The following is a 19,724-nucleotide window of genomic DNA, read 5'->3' on the forward strand; positions in this document are numbered from 1 at the left end:
AAATAAGAAGAAGGGATCAACATTAGATGTATTAAGCTAGAAGACTTTCTGGAGAAAGGATTTTAAATAAAAGTGCAGGATATGGATTGGTGAAAAATTCTGTGAGAAACACGGAAGCAACAATTTTGGGGGGGGGGGCAAAGCCAACATATGGAATTAACCATAGTTGAATTTACAAAGTGAAGTATCTTTAGAGAGGAACCAGGGGATGGTTCTGACAGAGAAAAGTTCATTAAATTCTAGGTTGAATATTTTTCATGTGCTTTAAGTCACACCAGATGATTCAAATCTCAGATTCCCGGTTTGTAATTTAAACGATTTGCTTTTCAAAGCCTCCATATTTTCAGATCTAAAATAAGGGGTAATAACATTGCCTCTTAGTGTTATAAAATTATATGCAATGTTATATGCAAAGTACTTACAAAGAGCCTGGTACTTGTGAGTACTTAATGTTAGTAGTTATTCCTACCATGACTATTGAATTAGAGGAGAAAAGAATTTCTCCAGGATTGGCTACTCTTGCAATAATCATATCAAAGAAGTGATGTAGATAATAAAAGTCAATTGTGGTGTTCGCTTTAGAAGTGAAAGATGAATGAATAAATCTGGAAAATATGCCAAAGTAAGGTACAGATAAGACTTTTTTTTTCCTCATTAAAATGGGGGGGTTACAATGAGGAGGTAAAATGAGAAGTTATAATGTGGTTGAAATAAAAATATCTTTTTAAAATATTGGATTGTTTGATTATTATTTGTAGAAAACTTTATCTTTTATTTCATTTTTACTTATTTGTTTATTTATGGTGTTGGGGATTGAACACAGGGTCTCAAGTGTTTACTTTCCACTGAGCTATATCCCCCCAGCCGTGTGTGTGTGTGTGTGTGTGTGTGTGTGTGTGTGTGTTACTGTGATTGAACCTAGGACCTTGCACATACTCAGAACACTTTAAATAATTTATATTTTGCATTTGTTTAGGGTTCTTCTGTTTATATGTGTACATATATAGAGAAAAAAAGAATGAAAACCACTCATAATTCTGCTCCTCAAAGAAACATCATTATTTTTTATTTCACCTTGTTTTAATACATATGAACATGTTCACATGGAAATTAAAATTTCTTAAGTAATTTTACTGGAAAAACAAGTTTTGGATTAATTGAGCTTCTATTAGATGGGCCCAAAAAGCAAAACTTGGAGTGAAATTGTGTATGTGTGCATGCGTGCACATGTGTCTATGTGTATCTGTGGTACAGAGCTCTTCTGCTCCCTGCTCATTCCCAGTTGAGAATCCCTGTGACTAGAAGCTAGTAGTTTTTGAGTCTGCTGATCTTCAGTAGTCCTTTTCACAGGGAAAGTTCTCATCTCTACATATAAGACATTTTGCCATGCATAGAATTTCAGAGGGTTAACAGATTCTGTGAAGCCTATCTGTGGCTGTTTAGGGACACGCAGCCCCCGTCCACTCCACCATGCTCAGGCTATTGAGATGTGCCTTCTTTCTGAGCAATGGGCACTTAAAAGTAGAGTTCTTGGCATTCTTATTTTGTTTTGCTTCTCTGTACAATGATAGTAGAACAAGCAACAGTGGAAGAAGTAACCAGCTAAAAGCAAACTCATAAATCAAAACCAAAATGGCTGTATAGATAGATGCTGTTTGATTTTGACAACCTAGAAATAATCTTGGAAAAATCCTTTGGAGAGATCTTAAACAGGAAGATTGGATTTTGTGGACTCAAAGAATGTGTCATGATTTGGCTTAATCTAAGCCATTTTTATTTCTCTTTTCTTGTGTTTGGGTCTATTATCTGTCTCTGGAATTTATACAGTGAGACCGCTGGGAAGGCCTTATGTCTAATTATTTGCAGTGCTATGTGAAGTGTACTGCAGACAATCAATAAACAATCAATAGTAATTGTAGCCTGCCTCAGAGATGGGAGTTGGAAGCTTCAACTGGCTTAGGTGCATGGTATTTTTTCATTAATTTTCTTTTGCTAGTCTTTCCTATAATTTAAAGCCTAAATAGAAAGCTTTCTTTGCTTATGAGAACAAGTAGGCACTGTTTGTAAAAGAAGGAATATGTAATCCCAGGTGTTTTATCTCCGTTAATGAGAGAGATGTCTTTTTGTTGCAGATTGGATGAGCAGAGAAGAGGACAAGGAAATTTGCATGGTTAAATGACTATGAGTTCTGGTTTCTGAAGGAAATATTCCCCTGATGTCAATTACTTTTATCCAGACATCTGGATGTTTATCATAAGTGTGTACAGATGTCAGCTTGTTCTATATCATAGCTGGAAATGTGGTGATAACTTGACTTTGATTTGAGTAAACATAAAACATCTAACATTTAAAGTCAGAAGTTCAGTTTAGGAAAGGTTTTAGACTGACATTTATTAAAGAGAATAGGGTCCTGGAATAAACTGGAACCATCCATAAAGATACAGACACTCTGATAGAATAAACAAAGTCCCAGTGATGCTATCTCTAATGAATAACAATCTGAAAATGATATTTCTCCACTTACTTGAACTTACAGAAGCTGGTGCTGAAGATATTGACATTCTTCCCAATGGCCTGGCTTTCTTTAGTGTGGTGAGTACCATCTCATTTCTCCACGTGCAGTAGAGGAGAGACAGGGCATTTATTCAGGCCCATAGAGGAATAGCTTGCTTTAAACATGCCTCACTCTTCAAAATATGTTCTGAAAAAAAGATTGATCACGTTAGAATATTCCAGTGCAGTGTGTGTTTTTAAAGTGTGTTATTAAAAAGGATATTTGTGGTATCATCGTGGATGTTAGATTCTACCATTTTTCTGTCTTAAACACAGGATCTATCCTTCTTTCCATTACATATTCAGTTTTAAGCATTTTCAATCTTACATATTCATATTTGTTATTTATTTCAAGCAATATACTTTCCCAAACAAGGCCAGTGCTTTTTCTTTCTTTATTTCCCTGAAGAGCCTATCCTAAGTGGAAAATCATTGACTGAGTTTATTTATACTCTTCCTTTTTGCCTTAATTCCTATCATCTGAAAAATAATATCCCTTCTGAGCACATCATAGAAAGACTTTAAAACTGATTAGCCTTCATGATGCTGGCCTTCTTCATTATCCATTGTAATTGGAAATCCAGACAAGTAGGCAGATGAGGGCGTCTGACCCCACTTCTCAAGTTTGGGCAGAGATAAGACTTTCATGGGTCCAGTTTTTCTGGAAGAAGAAGTATCTGATTCTTCAGACTAACTTTAATTATTTTGTTCCCCCTCGATATCCATTATTTTCAGGCTCTGAGACTCAGGAGGCATGTGAAAACTTGGAGATAGTTTAGAAGAGAGATGCAACACTAATAAAATAGTTGTCAGACTTACGGGAAAGGTGAGAGAACTCAGCTTGGAAGAGAATAAGGGTTGGAACACTCCTCAGGTTCCTGATGATTTTATATGAAAGATTGTGAGCCACTGTTAGTGCCCCTGAGGGAAAAGGAAATACCATGGATGTTAATATACACCAAAATGTATATTCAGCTTTAAAAGAAAAGTTTTATTTAATGAATCAAGTGATATTTATAGTAGGGCTCTGGGTTTGTTTGGAAGCATGTTATCTAGAGGCTTAGGGAAAAAACCACTAGAACCACTAATCAAAATTATTCATAACTTGAGATGCAAAATTCCTGGATAAAGTAGAAAGCAGTCTCATTGGGGTGGTTTTTTGTTTGTTTGTTGTTTTTTTTTTTTTTTGAATGAGCTATTTATTTATTTATTTATTTTTTATTTTTATTGTTGGTTGTTCAAAACATTACATAGTTCTTGATATATCATATTTCACACTTTGATTCAAGTGGGTTATGAACTCCCATTTTTACCCCGTATACAGATTGCAGAATCACATCAGTTACACATCCATTGATTTACATGTTGCCATACTAGTGTCTGTTGTATTCTGCTGCCTTTCCTATCCTCTACTATCCCCTCTATGTTTATTGTTTGTTTTTGCATGGGTGTGTTCTTTAAACTTACCTCATCAGGATTTTTACCCCCATAGGGATAAATTCTAAGGAGAAACAGTGAGATTTCTAAGCACATAAATCCACAGCCAGTTTGGTTGAGGGGCACATTACAGTCACAATAGTCTTGTAGCCACATCTACAGAAATTTTTTTTCTGCTTTTCTCTATTAATTGTCCTTTGTCCTCACAACATTCCCTTATTGTCGCATTTTTTATTTACTCAGCGATGTGTCTCACACTTCTCAAAGTGTGCTCTTCTAAGTGAATGGCTCATACATCGTAAGATTTGCTTCTCTTCCTAATATTTTAGCTCATTCAACCCATCTATTGTGCAGGCGTGGATTTGAGGGTCACCTCGAGAATAGCATCACACTTGATGAGAAACTGGACAGCACAGAATAGAATATTAAAAAGATTTAAACAAGGTGAATGTACCCAACACTACTGAGCTGTACAGTTCAAAATGGTGAAGATGTTGAATTTTATGTTACTTCTATTTTATCAGAAATAAGGATTTTTTAAAAAATTATTTAAATAATTATGAAGAATTATCACCATCTGGAAGTTCTTCCTGTGCATGTAAACCATGCTATTTTGGGGGGGACATTACTAAAGAATGGAGATTATTAAGAGCTAAAATATCACTGCCATGTAGCAATAGCATAATTCCAATTTATTTTACTTACTCTGCCTGCCAGCCTTGAAGGTATGTAATTGTAGATTTTTAAAAATTTAAAGTGTCCAATTATGTGCATGAAGTGAGGCTTTGTTTTTTATTGTACCATTAAATTTGCATAAAATAAAACTGCATTGTATTAGTAAACTAAAAGAGTGCAGTCTAGTAAAATTTATTATCACCCATGAGGTTTTACCTTAAGAATGTAAAAATGAATCAGCATTTTATAAATAGAAAACTGAAGTAACTAATTAAAAAAAGAGAGAGACTTAGAGTGCCAAAAGAAACATTAAATAAAATTCAATACTCCTTCCTGGTTAAAAGCTCCAAGCAAACTAGAAATAGGAGGAAAATTCCCAGAAACCTGCAGCAAACATCATTTTTAACAGTGAAGCATTCCATTAATGTTCAGAATAGGATGAACGTGCCCAGTACCACTGTAACCTTCCATAATCTATTAAGAATTCTTAATAACCTAATAAAAAAAAGGAAAAGAAATGTGAGATAGGAAAAAAGAGACAGAAGTGTCATTATTCCCAGATAATATGGTTCCTTGTTTTTTAGACAATCCAAGAGATTCAATGAACAGACCATTAGAACTCAGAGGAGAGTTCAGTGAAATGTTTGGATTCAAATAAGCTTATCAAATGCTGTGGCTTCCCATGGAGTCGAAGAAAACAAAACGCAATGATAGACTCTTCCATTCAGAACAGAAATTTAGTCTCCCATATGAATGTCATGCACATATGCAATATATGTATAAAGATACAGTAATTTTAAAAGTGGTGCATTGGCACAAGAATAGGCATGAGATAGATAAAGAACAAAATAGAGAGTCCCCTAACAGACCAATAAGTAAATGGGGATACAAGACATGATAAAAGTAATGTTTCCAGTAAATGGGAAGAGAATGGAATATGTGCCAGACACTGTTGCAGGCTGTGGGATCTAGCAGGGAACAAACGGGACAAAGTCTTGGCTTGCATTCCAGTGGGGCTTTGTGAGTATGTATTGGACAGCGACAGTGCTTTAACAAAAAAATAAAGTAAGGTGGAGTATGGAGAGTGACATCTGTAGTGAAGGTGACATCATGCTGCCATTTTGGAGAGGGTGCAGATAAGGTCTGTCTGATAAGTGACATTTCCCAGAGATCAATTGGAAGGGAAGGCATAAATCTTGCAGATTTGGTGAGAAGAGACTCACAGGCAGAAAGAAGAGCAGCCCATGAGCCCTGAGTGAGGTCAGTAGTCATCTCAGTCTATTTCTGTCTTAACCCCTTACTATACTAAGTACTGAACAGTATTTATGTAGGTATGTCAAATGGCAAGGAAGGCAATGGAGAATAGTAAAACAGGAGAAGGAGGACAGGATGTGCCAGATCAGGTGAGTATTTTGGTTAGGGACAACCTTACTGAAAAGGTGACATTTGATACACACATAAGGAAACCAAAGAAAGGATCCCTATATCTTGGGGTAGGGTGCAGGCATTTCTGGCCATATTGAACAGTGAATAAAAGCCCAAAGCAAGAACCAGCTATCTTGTTGAAGAACATTAAGGAAATTGAGGACAAGTCAGAGTAGATGAAGGAGAGAGATGGGTGTCTGGGTGAGGAAGGTGAGATGTGCTAATCATATGGCAACTTCTGGGTATTCTAAGAACTTTTGCTTATGATCAGGTGGAGATGGGGAGCCACACAGAATTTTAATTAGAGGTATCATATAATCTGACACAATCTGGAAGCTGAGGTGACAATAGACAATAGGGTATTAAGGGCAGTAGCAGCCAGGCCAATTAGGAGGTGATTGCCATAACATGGTGGTGATGTGGACCAGGGAAGTCATAGAAGAGGTGGTAAGAACATTTCATGTTTATATGAAGGGATACATTTTCAAGGCAAAGCCAACAGAATTTGCTGAGATATTGGATCTGAGGTGTGAGACAAGGAAAGGAATTGTGACGGACTGTTGACGAGGACTTCTAGCATTGTGGAGGCAGAGTACTGGTCAGGGGCTTGAGGGTCTCCACAGTTAATATGCAGAGATTCCAGCTCTGCCTGGAATCTCCCCATCCACCAACCTCCTGGTACCTTTTGAAAAGAATAAATCCCTGATCTTCCATCTCAACTCAGCAAAATCCTTATTGTTCAGCTTTCCAGCTACCAATTTTTAATTTTTTCTCTTGTCTTCTCTTGTTTCCTGTGTCTCTGTGGCTTGATGCCATCACATTTAACCAAAAAGTCTTTATCATTCATGTGCAGTTCCCACTTTAGTCCGCAAAATTTCTTAAGCCTTTGTATTTAACTTTTCTTACTGTTTTGGAAAGGGTCTGAAATATCCAGGACTCCACAGCTTTGCACCAGATAAGCCTGGAGGAATACTAATGATGGACCTAAAAGAAGAAAAACCCAGGGCACTGGAATTAAGAATCAGCCGGGGTTTTGACTTGGCTTCCTTTAATCCACATGGCATTAGCACCTTCATAGATGACGGTAAGAGCTGATGAGCTACCGACGTTGAGAAACATGAAGTGGCCCACAGATGACTGTGGAAAACAGATTTGGATCCTATTGATAGGAAAGAAATAATTTTCTCATGAATTATTCCCGCATCTTCATATAAGCAACTTGTTCACTTGCCTCTTCAGCTGGCAGTAAATTATGCTACATTTTGAAATTTCTAACAGCTAACACCCGAAAAATTGTTTAGATTTTATAACCTTTTCATATACCTATGATTATTGTATTAAAAAAGAGATATATTTCTGAATTAAACTATAAACAGATTATGCATGAATTCTGCATACGGAGTGGGAAACACTCTTTCTTAAAGGTCAGAGGACCAATGATCAGAAATAACACCAGACAGTGATGGGAAAGCCTGGGAAGAAGAATGATCTGTTAGGTCGTCTAACAGCTAGCTGTACATTCAACCTTTCCTTGCCCGTGGTATTTAAATGTCAGGGCCTACCCAGAGGTCCTATGGTTATGTCTTGCAAATTAACTCTGTTCTGTGGATTCTTTAGATGACACAGTTTATCTCTTTGTTGTAAACCACCCGGAATTCAAGAATACAGTGGAAATTTTTAAATTCCAAGAAGAAGAAAATTCTCTGTTACACCTGAAAACAATCAGACATGAGCTTCTTCCAAGGTATTGTTTTCTTCTTTTGTTCATTCTCTAGTTTCTCTCTAGCATTTTCAAACATTTCCCCATAATGAGTGGTCTTCTCACCTTTTATAAGAGCTAATACATATGTATGAGCTTATAGATAAAACGTAATATATATTACCCATAATATAAGAGTTTATACGTGTGTGTTTATATGTGCATGAATATTTATACAGGTTGAGCATTTCTAATTCAACAATCTGAAACCCAAAATGTTCCATTATCCAAAACTTTTTGAGTCCTAATTTGATGCCACAAGTAAAAGTTCAACATGAAACTTGGACATGAGTCAGGTGTATCATCTAAATATGAAACTTGTTTCACGTACAAATCTTAAAAATATTGTATCAAATTATCTCCTAGCTATATGTGTAAGATGCATATAAAACATAAAAGAATTTCATTTTGCCAGGCTAGTGGCACAAGTCTGTAATCCTAATGGCTCCAGAGGCTGAGACAGGAGGATCATGAGTTCAAAGCCAGCCTCAGCAAAAGTGAAGCACTAAGCAACTCAGTGAGACCCTGTCTCTAAATAAGACACAAATAGGGCTGGGGATGTGGCTCAGTGGTCTAGTGCCCTTAAGTTCAGTCCCTGATATCCACCTCAAAAAAATTTCATGTCTAGACCTGGGTCCCATCACCAAAATATCTCATTATATGTATGCAAATACTCCAAATTTTTAAAAATGAGAAACATTTCTGGTTCCAAGTATTTTGGATAAGGGCTACTTCACCTGTATACACACCACTAAACACACACACATACACATACACACACTCGATCACACACACACCTGTGGTATAGTTTCCTTATAGATCATGGAGAACGTGGCATACGAAGATTGAGGGCTCTATTTACAATAATCAGTGTTCTGGAGGATTTCCTTGAGAATGACAAAAGGCTAAGTTACAGGGCGATACTCTTCAGGCACATCTTGATAATAAAGACACATCCTACCATTTTTTCCTGCTGTTGCCCCCATCTTAGATGACTCAGCACCCAAACACTTGTCCTGCCAAGGGAGAATAGCCTGTTTTATACAGGGCTTGTATGCTTTGTATGGGGCTTTTCTACAAAGTGATCTCATGTGGTTAGTTGGCAGCTGTGGGCTAATGGCCCCATAGAATTGGAAGCATTCAATTTGGAAGTGGGTCACTACCACGTCAAGAACATAATGCTAGCAGATAAGGTGGCTAAAAGAGAACCATGTATATCCTCCCAGCTCAGCTTGCATTCACCTACTGTTTTTAGTTTAATTTTGATGGATATTTTTAATTTCTACTTCCTTATCTAGGGCATAAGCATGTAACTTCCCATCATTTTTTTCCCCAAGATGCACTTTATAATAAATAGGAGCATAAATACTATTCAGGCAGCCTCTGTATTATAGGGATCTTTCAGAAAGAAGGAGACCAACCTTCCCTGTAGCTCTGTATTTTTCATTTGACAAAGAAGAAAGCAGCTCTTTCAGAAATTTTTGCATAGGGTAATTGGAATTTAAATTTAATAACACCTTTGCCTAACTGGTTTTAAAATGTAATTGTTTTTAGCATATCAATCTCTCACCTGAAGCATTGTACTATGGCAATTTCATCATCCATCTCTCTGCAAGTGTTTATTGAGTGCCTATTCATTCTCAGCATGTCGACTTTGTGAGGCAGGTAGAAATTGAACAGTCAACCTTAGTTTGACTAATAACTAAGCATGGGCCATCAGGAAGATCCAGCAACTGAGTAAACGGGGGCTAGGTGAATGTTACTGACGGCCTAACCAGCTCACCAGTCAATCAGACCCTCTCCAGCTCTGTACTCTGGATAGTTCTATCTTTACGTGTAATTGTTAAACCTTACATTGCTTGCATCAAAAACACCCCGATGGTGCCAAGTTCTTTAATAATGATTCTGTCATAATTGCTAAATGACCTATCTTCAGATTACCTGCTACTGTCCAAAGCTGTTCTCTTGCTGATGATATTATAGTATATTACATGACTGTAGCCACTGAATTTAGCTCATCTTTTCCTAGAAAACCTCTTATCAAAAATTTAAAGCACATGTTGTATAAACCTTATGGGTATTTAATCTTTAATATGGATACCAATAAGCTGTTGTTTTTTCTCACATGTTATTTTTCTCTTTCAGTGTAAATGATATCGTAGCTATCGGACCAAGACATTTCTATGCCACCAATGACCACTACTTCTCTGATCCTTTCTTGAAGTATTTGGAAACATATGTGAACTTACACTGGGCAAATGTTGTTTACTACAGTCCAAATGAAGTTAAAGTGGTAGCAGATGGATTTGATTCAGCAAATGGGATCAATATTTCCCCTGATAAAAAGTATGGCCCCTTACAGAATATCTTAATTTCTCCTAAGTCATAAGGCTAGCCAAAGTCTTTGGTTTCTTTGTTGTTGTTGTTTTTAGTTTGCTTTTTGTTTTGTTTTTTCCCCAGTTTGAAAATAACTTCCTCGATATTTTTATATAATCTCATGTCTGCATTATATATGACATATTTACATACAATACATAATTATATGTATTTATGCTAATAGGTTATGTATATACATACAATATATAAACTTTGGCATATATCATTGTCAAATTTAATTTTATAGCCAGGTGTGATGGTACACCTATAATCCCAGCAGTTCGGGAGGCTGAGGCAAGAGGATCAAAAGTTCAAGGCCAGTCTCAGCAATTTAGCAAGGCCTTACACAACTTAGTGAGACCCTGTCTCAAAATAAAAACTAAAATGGTCTGGAGATATAGCTTAACGGTTTTTCACTGGTGCCAAAATAATAATAGTAACAATAATAAATTTTATAAATGTAAATTTTGATAAAATGGGATCTTATTATGTATGCATATTAAATATCAGGTAGATCTTTCCTTTCAAACAAATATATCTTTCTTTTATTGACTATATATTTTGCCATTATAAGGATGATCCTAAACTAATTCAACCAATTGTCTGTTGATGAACATGTTAATTAATATTATTTTTCTGCATAAAGGCCATTCTGTATTTCTCATTTACCACTGAAACTTATCCAGATATTTTTAAGGGGAAAACTCCCTAAGAGAGCATTAAAGCATAATGATTAAACTTGCAGATTTTGGACTCATACAGACCTGCATTCAAATCCCAACTAAGACATTGGCTAAATGGCATTATGAGTCCTATCTCTTTGTATATTTGTACAAGTATTTCTATAGATTGAGCCCTTAGAAATAGAACCAGTTGCTCAGTTAACTGTAATAAAACGTTAACTGTAATAAATATTGCCTAATTACTTGCAGAAATTCTCTCACTCTTTTTGTGTGCACAACAACAATCTACAAGAAAGGATATTAAATCCTTAACCAGCTTTCTCTCCTACTGCCTTAGCACACTGAGCAATTTAAACTACCACAAATACAACAGGAAATAAATCTGGCATTCCTTGACAACAAATGTCCTTATTTTTGCAATGCAATTTCTCCTTTCTTGTTATTTACTGAAAAGCAATGTAGAATCATTTAATTTAAATTGTCTCTAACTGACCTGATTCAACCTCTCCAGCAAATCTGTTTTTCTCTCCAACTCTCATATTTCTATTACAACAAACTTTCCAGACACTCCGGCTAAACAGTAGTAATAATAATAATAAAAAGAAGAAGGAGGAGAAGAATAATTCAGTTCTGACTCCTTCCCCTTCACCATTCCTGTCCATCCAATGAGCAACTCACCTTGGTTCCACCCATGCCCCTCCCCCCACTCACCCTCCTTTCCCAGCTGCTTGCCTGGCTCAGCTCTCATCCTCTCTGTCTAGGAAGACTTTGTTCCAAGTAGTTTCCAGCCTCCTTCCATCTTTTGCACTCTTGCCTATTTTGTCTCTCTATGGTTCATTACCCTTTAAGGGCTCCCACAATGGGAGCTCTGTCTTCCTCTCTGACTCCTCACACGGAGGCACAGCACCGAGAGCAGAGCAAATGCTCTGTAATTGTTGAACTGTGCTCACCATTTGTTATCATGCCACTTGGTTGTTTGAAAACTCCCGTGGAATCCAATTATTCATCAAATCAAGGCAGGAAAGGGTTGGATTTTCTTTAAATGACTTGCTCCACCCTGCCTTTTTCTGTTATTTTCATACTTTCCATGTTTTAGACAACAAACTCATTTTTGACAAACAACCCTTCCTCACTTCTGCCCCTGTTCTTTGGCACATGTGTTTTCTTTGGGCAGAAGGTGAGTCAGATCTAACCTCTGCTTCTGTGTGCTGCATGTGGGTGCCCCATCCTTTGTGAGTCTTTTTGTCTTCTCAGGAATTAGACTTTTTTTTTTTTTCAGTTTCTAGACATGAAATAGAAACTTAGGTATTTCATAGGTACAAACCAGTCTGATCCTCCCAACACATTCCAAACATCTGGGGAGAAAGGCTGTGTCTACTTCACGTTTGAATCTGCCATCGCAGAGTTCGAGTAATGATTCCTCAATGCAACAGTAGCCACGGAACAGCCAGTTCAGGCAATGAAATTATCCAGAGTGGCTCATTAATTCACACTCCACAGGTGTGGAGCGATTGTTCTGAATTGATACTTATCTCTTACTCTTCAAGTTCTCCGTGCACTGATATTTTATTAACTGTTAATAAGTAGTAGTAAATAGCATTAATAAAATATATTCTGTACCATATATTTCTATGTGATAGTTAAAAATGTCAAATTACGTTGTGGAATGTAGAAGGTTTTCTTAGGAAACCAAACATCTGTTATATTGTCATTTCAGTGGGAAATACTGTGGGTTTTCTATTCAAATTGATGTCCTATGTTATTTTTCCTTACAAATCTTTTGAGAAATAATTTAATAATTCCGTGATTGTTGTAGTACCACTGAATTGATTTTGAAAGCTTTACTTTTTAAATAAAAATTGACCTTTATCAAGTATTCCTCAAGGACCCATCATTGATTAACTCCTTGTCAGGTTATTATGACTTATTCTTTTATACTGTATTAATGAAGCTATCTATTGGCAGGAAGCCCTAACCAGTATGTCCTTTCCACTAAGGTATCTCTATGTTGCTGACATATTGGCACATGAAATTCATGTTTTGGAAAAACACCCTAATATGAACTTAACTCAAATAAAGGTAAATATTTATTTTTATGTATAAAGTAAGTATTCATCTATTATACCAATACCACACTTAGAACAAATGGATGCTAGTGTAACAGTTCTGTGTTTTTAGATATTACCTCCCTATGAGAGAAATCTCATGTTCCCAGCGATCACAAAGACCAACTCTGATTACATGCAGCAGCCGGTTGAGAGTGATGTTTGCATCAGATTTAGGGCTCGTTCTATGAAGTATTGATGGCATTTGATGAATTCCAATAAGAATTTTCACAATTGAGAAGACTAATAGATGAATTCTCAAATGAAGATTTATGCATGGTGCCAGTTCTTTCAATAATAAATGAAGGTAGAAATTGGGTTCCACACCATTATTATTTTCTTCCTGCTCTGCAACACATATTTTAGGTTGATTAAGAATTTCCTCTCTTGCTTTGAGTTCCTTGAGCTAACTGATCATCGTGCATCTTTTAAAGGAAAAGGAATTCATTTTTTTGAGAGATTGAGCATCGTCCTAACTCTCTTAATTTCAGAGAAGACGAAGAGTGGTTCCAAACCAATTTATAAATTTATTTTAAGCAATATTGGTGTTTCATAGGAAGATATGTATAATTTCCTCACATGCATAGAGGCAGGAAAGTTTAGCTCTGAATTATTTAATTAAGTTGCTCATGTCATTTAGATACTGACATTTCTTCACTTGTTAGGTACTCCAGTTGGACACACTGGTGGATAATGTATCTATTGATCCTTCTTCGGGGGACATCTGGATAGGCTGTCATCCTAATGGCCAGAAGCTCTTTGTGTATGACCCCAACAATCCTCCCTCATCAGAGGTGTTTATAGTTTGAGTTTTTTAACCCTCATTATTCAAGTCCTTTAGAACTAATACTCCAATGAACTGTCACAGGGATGATTTGTTAGTTCTCTTAAACCAATAATCCAATAAACTTGTGTGGTGGTTTTGTAATTGCTTTAAGCCAATAATTGGCAGAATGTTGCATTGTTCAAATGCTCTAAGAAGGGTAATCTTTTGATGTCTTAAATTATGGTGGAAATTAGTCAAAAGGCATTTTTATAAAGACGTGTCCTTCTTGTGCGGTATACTGTAAATTTTTAAAATATCCCATTTATTGTCAGTTCACCGCATGACATGATGTTTGTTCACAGTGAAGAAGTGTGAAAGTTAGGCACATTAGTGTGAACGTATTTCTCTTAATCTTGAATTGCAATAATAACACTAAATCCAATGTTGGCATGGCATAACTGGATGGTTTTTAAAAGTACTTTCTTTGAAGGTTTGAGAAAGTAATTTAAACATTAAAAAGATTGGTAACTGCTGTTTTCAACAGCATATCCTCTTAGTCACTGTGGAAGACAGGAATTGTTGGTGGTTGAGTGACATACAAATGTGGTGGCTCTATTAATACTTTGTATTTTCTGAGTAGGTTCTCCGCGTCCAGAACATCCTATCCGAGAAGCCTCTGGTCACTACAGTTTATGCCAACAACGGATCTGTCCTCCAGGGAAGTTCTGTGGCTGCAGTACATGATGGGAAACTACTTATAGGCACTTTGTACCATAGAGCTTTGTACTGTGAACTCTAAATCGTATTTTTGGTGTGCAAGAGTGACAACTTCTCCTAACTATTAATTTTTTATGAATTACTAATTCTGAGGAAATTTAACCAGCAATGTTGACCCATAAATGTGTGTGACATATATAGTTTAGTTCAGTAAGGAGAGGCCTCTTCCGTTCTTATAGCACTTTTAACCTAAAAGGAAAATGAACAGTTCTTTTAAATGCCAAGAAAGAAAGAAGAAAGCTGCTTTTCCATAAAGTGAAGACACTTTGCACGATAAGCCTCGCCTTTGCCTTCCATCTGCAGAAAGTGAGTCCACTGAAACAGTGTGAGTGCTATATCCTTAAGATGTAAGTGACCTCAGTTCCCACATTGTGACCACTGTGAGTGTTCAGAACTACTGATTGATAATGTGTTTTGAGTTTTTATACTTAACATCTTTGTGTACTGTTAAAGACTTGGAATTATATTAAAGACTAACTGAAATCCAAGTTCTCTCTGTGTTTAATTCTCAATGCCTGCTCTGGGGCGGGGCGGGGGTGTGTGGGAAAGCAGCCTTCCTATGGGGTTTCCTTGGGATAGGCAGGCATGGCCATATCAGTTTCTCTTATTGAGAGCTGAATATCAAGGGACTCTTTATTTGAAAAAAATAAATCAACAACAACGAAATCAACTAAATACTGCAATTCGAATTCTCAATTCTTAGGGACTGTCGTATCTATTCTCCTCCTAAATGAGAGCCCAGCTTGGATTCAAAGGGGAGATAAAAAGTTGGAGCTGTCAGGTCATCTCACCTGCTCGTGGAACAGAATGTGTTGGAAGCCAGGAGAGATGCACTCAGGTGTCTGAGAACATGTGGTCAAGCAGCAGCAGTGCTAGGTGCCTAAATCACCAGGGGAAGATTTCACCCACTCACTCTCCCTTCTGTAAAACTGTTTCAAGCCCTGGAGAGAGAATTTTAGGTGTTTCTTTACATTGTAACCTATCAGCATACTTTTCCTACTCTCTTCCCATCTTCATCATGATCATTAAGATATTTGTGAGTTAATTACATTGTGCCCAAGAATGCACTGAAAAGGTTATGTTCATTATTTCATTTAATCCTAATTGCAGCCTCGGGAATAGGTATTGATATTATATCATAGTTAACATTTTGCAGAGGTTCAAGGTTGCACACCTAACAAGGGGTAGATATCAATCTATTTCTGATGCCAGAGCCTAGACCCTTAACAGCCACATAAAGGTACTGCCATAGAACCAATGAGTATTTCATATTTTTTTCCTTTCCTGACATATATAGTTGGTTTTTCTTTTTTTAAAATATCAGTTCGAGTTCTGTTTCATCTGATAGCTTTCAAATGTAAATGGCAAAAGTATTCTTAAACTTGACCTCTGCCCATTTGGACAGTTTTTATTTATGTGTTTAAATGTCTATTGATAATGACTTGGATCTATTTACACTAAAATAATGACTATTTTTTGCAGTTTCCATTATCCGTGTGAAAAAAAAAAAATGTTTGTCACAGATGAATAAAGCAAGATTAAATATTGTTCACCTGGAAATCCAAAACTAAGAATTAACATATTTTGAGATTTTTTTTTAGGAGAAAATCAATCTAAATCTAAATATTTAAATATTTAGATATTTAATATCTAATATCTAAAGAGCCACATTTATAAAATGTACCAGAATACAGTGGGCATAAAATAAACTTGTTTTCTATTTTATTTATGGAAAATTTGGGCAAAAGTAGATATAAGTTAGTAAGTACATGTATTGTTTATCTTGAAATATAAAAAAAATTAAATTCTGATTTTTGGCCTCCATGGACCATGAAAGATTCTCTTTTATCAAACTATAAGTTTGATGTACATTTATTTATAATGATCTTTTTGTGATCATATACTGAGGTGAACAATTTGGTCATTAAGAGGCTGTCATTTAAAATAACTGAAACTACAATTGGGATATGGGACCACTAAGTTTATGTAGGTCTTATGAGAGGTGTGTGCAAGTGTGTGTGTGTGTGTGTGTGTGTTTGTGGGTGTGTTTTAATTCTTTTAAATTCATGATCCTTTTAAATAACAATATCCTCGTTCTTACAAAGCCCCCAGCTATTTTATAATAATCATATGTGAATATGAATACTTAATACAGGGAGAAAAGAAAACTAAATATAAATTACAAGTGGATTTTTTTCCATTTTGTGCATGGATTAATCCTACATGAAAACTAATCTAAGGATGATCCTTCCTCTAGATTTCTATTTGCTCATTGTGAGTCCTCCTTTGGAGCCACAGCCTATGCAGGCTGGTGAATGTCAATCCAGCAAAGCAAAGGAGAAGTACTGGGACCCATCACCACACCACCCACTGCCACCGTCCCTCGGCTATTTAATACTTTTCCTTACTTACTCATCCAGCTTTCCATGAAGAGATCCTGGATGGTGGGGAGGGGGTGGGGGCAGGCGAGGATGCCAGTAAAGCTCTCAGCCTTTGCTCCTGCTTTTCAATTTTCTTCCAATGTGTTTTAGTTTTCATTCTCTTATTAAAGTGAGTTTAAACATGCTTTCAATACATATATAGATTGGTATTTATTTTTCAGTGGGCATTTTTTTCCCTTTAAAGGATGTTGACCTTTTTCTTATAAATATCGAAGAGTTCTTTACACATAAAGGGTGGAACTGTTTTTCCATTGATAACTGCAAATTATCAGTTACATAATTCTTTGGTTGTCATTGGGGTTTTAAATGTTGTTTTGGGGTTTTGGGTTGTTTTTTTTTTTAATTTTTAGTGTGTGTGTGTGTGTGTGTGTGTGTGTGTGTTGGCAGTGCTGGGGATCAACCAAGGGCCTTGTGCTCTGCCACTGAGCTGCACCCTCAGCATCTCACTCTTGTTAGGGTCTGAAAGCACAAGGAAGTGATGTTTTTGACTAGAGTTGAAAGCTCTACACAAGTTTTTAAACTTTCAAAGCATTGAGTGTGAGAGATTACTCAGACTAAAATCAAGAAGAAAACTAAATAAAGTCTCTAGCATCCCTTGCTTTTAGTTACTAGCTTTTAGCTGACTTTAAACATCACTAATTTTATAGGTCACACAGGTGAATAATATACTACCAATCTCCCAAGAACTTTGCTGTAGACCAGACCTCTGCTGAGTGGATCCTGATAATGATTGCCTAGGTAACTTTTTCAGGGACTTGAAGGCTACTTTCGTTGAAAGCCCTTTTATCATCAGACAGCCAAAGCCTCTGCCCTAGGATCATGCTAAGGCCTTCATTATCTGAACATGCATTCCACGGAAAGTCATGAGGATGGATAACACGTGTGCAGACAACTGATTATTTCACTTCTGATTGATTTTCACCCTGATTCTTTATCCCATAAATATTCCCAAACCAGATCCTTGGGGAGGTAGATTCAAGATTCTCTCACCTCCATGATTGGCGGCCCTGAGAATGAACTCTTGCAAAACTTCAATGGTTGGTATACTCTACAGCCAGAAAAATGGGCCTTATTAGATAACAAAACATTCCTAGGTGGGTTGTAGACTAATGATAATGAGTCATAGAGAAATGATAATGATAAATAAACTCATTACATAAATTTCATTTTAAGCCTGAAAGTAATGCTCATGACAACATGACTTCTGCACTCCACTTTGAAGAAAACTACAAGATTTCTCTTAGAGCATCAAGGGAAGGCACAGCTTTAAAGGGACTCCCTGTTTTGTCCATGACCCTTCTATTCTACAGTCCCTACATCCATGAAGACAGCCCTCTTTAAAGGATCCTTACATACATTATTTCATTTCTTCCTCTTCCTTACCACCTCTCTGCCCACATCCTACAAATTGCCAATATTACTACCTAAATTTCTCAAATTCCTACAATTCTAAGGACAATAGGAAATAATCCTCATAGCTTCTCCAGCCACCACCACCTACCCACACAGACTAAGGCCTCCAACTGTCTTCAGACTCCGGGACAGGCAAGTCCTTCACCTCTCCTCAATCCATTCTCACCCCTGTGGTGTGAGGTTCCTAAAACTACTACTGGGCCATGTAACTTCAATGGTTTTCCCAGTGCTCCCTAGAGCATAATTCAAGCTCCTGAGCTTGGCCTACAAAGTCCTGCCTACCTCTCCAGACTGACTTCTCAGCTTTCTTCCCCAGGTCCTTTATGTCCCGTGTGGCCCTGGAATCAGCAGTTAGCGGCATCTGTGAACTTATCAGAGATGTAGATTCTCAAGTCCTACCCCAAACCTAACAAATTAGAAACTGGGTGCAGGACCCAGCAATATGTGTGTCAGCAAGCACACCAGTGACCATTAGGCCTGCTGAGGTTAGAGAACCTTTAACCACACTGGATTGACGTCATTGCTGTTGCCCAGTGTCCCAGTGCTTGCAAATTCCCCACCCCCACCGCGCCACCGCCCCCCCACACACACGCCTCCTGTGGGCCTCACCACATTTTCTTCTAACTAACCCTACTTAGGGTCATACAGTCAAATAAGTCCCTGTTAGATCAAATAGTGTAATATGTGGCTCTACCTGGAGGTGTGATCCAAACTATAGTCATAGAGGAGCTGTAGAACATTGGTGAAGGATCCTTTGCACAGATAAAGTGGAATTCACCCAAAAAGGTCCTTCCTGGAAGTCTGGCTGGGCACAATTCAGGAGCCATTCAGAAAGGGCCACTGAGACAATAAAAATTACTTGGAAATCAGAAAGACCAGTGTGGGTTCCTCAGTGGCCCCTGACTAAAGAAAAGATACAAGCAGCCCATGACCTGGTCAAACAACAATTAGTGGAAGGACATATACAACCTTCTGTATCTCCCCATAATACTCCCATTTTTGTCATCAAAAAGAAATCTGGTAAATGGAGATTATTGCAAGATTTAAGAGCCATTAATAATGAGATGGTTATTATGGGACCTGCTCAATCAGGGATTCCTCAATTGTCTGCTTTGCCAAAAACCTGGTATGTTTTAGTTATAGATATTAAAGATTGTTTTTTTTCAATTCCAATTCATCCTGAGGATAGTCCACGTTTTGCATTTACTATCCCTGCACTGAATCATGAAGGTCCTGATCAGAGATATGAATGGAAAGTACTCCCTCAAGGGATGGCTAACAGCCCAACTATGTGTCAAATTTATGTTAACAAAG

The 19,724-nt window shown here is 37.0% G+C and overlaps 1 protein-coding gene and 1 long non-coding RNA gene across 2 annotated transcripts in view; one reads left to right on the forward strand and one right to left on the reverse strand.

Annotated features, from left to right (window-relative positions):
* Pon2 (paraoxonase 2) overlaps positions 1–15,044 on the forward strand; it is a 30,044-nt gene extending 15,000 nt beyond the window's left edge. Inside the window, exons 3-9 of the mRNA XM_015488222.2 lie at positions 2,537–2,592; positions 7,009–7,174; positions 7,708–7,834; positions 9,995–10,195; positions 12,906–12,987; positions 13,679–13,807; positions 14,420–15,044. Of these exons, the coding sequence (XP_015343708.1) occupies positions 2,537–2,592; positions 7,009–7,174; positions 7,708–7,834; positions 9,995–10,195; positions 12,906–12,987; positions 13,679–13,807; positions 14,420–14,578 (920 nt within the window). The 3' untranslated portion in view covers positions 14,579–15,044. The remainder of the gene's footprint in view (positions 1–2,536; positions 2,593–7,008; positions 7,175–7,707; positions 7,835–9,994; positions 10,196–12,905; positions 12,988–13,678; positions 13,808–14,419) is intronic.
* The window catches only part of LOC107144449, a 26,824-nt gene continuing 8,010 nt past the window's right edge, over positions 911–19,724 (reverse strand). The window contains exon 3 of the long non-coding RNA XR_001503798.2: positions 911–2,701. This is a non-coding gene — a long non-coding RNA (uncharacterized LOC107144449). The remainder of the gene's footprint in view (positions 2,702–19,724) is intronic.

The sequence above is a fragment of the Marmota marmota genome, unplaced genomic scaffold, assembly GCF_001458135.2.
Source record: "Marmota marmota marmota unplaced genomic scaffold, marMar, whole genome shotgun sequence".
In the NCBI taxonomy this organism is placed as follows: domain Eukaryota; kingdom Metazoa; phylum Chordata; class Mammalia; order Rodentia; family Sciuridae; genus Marmota; species Marmota marmota.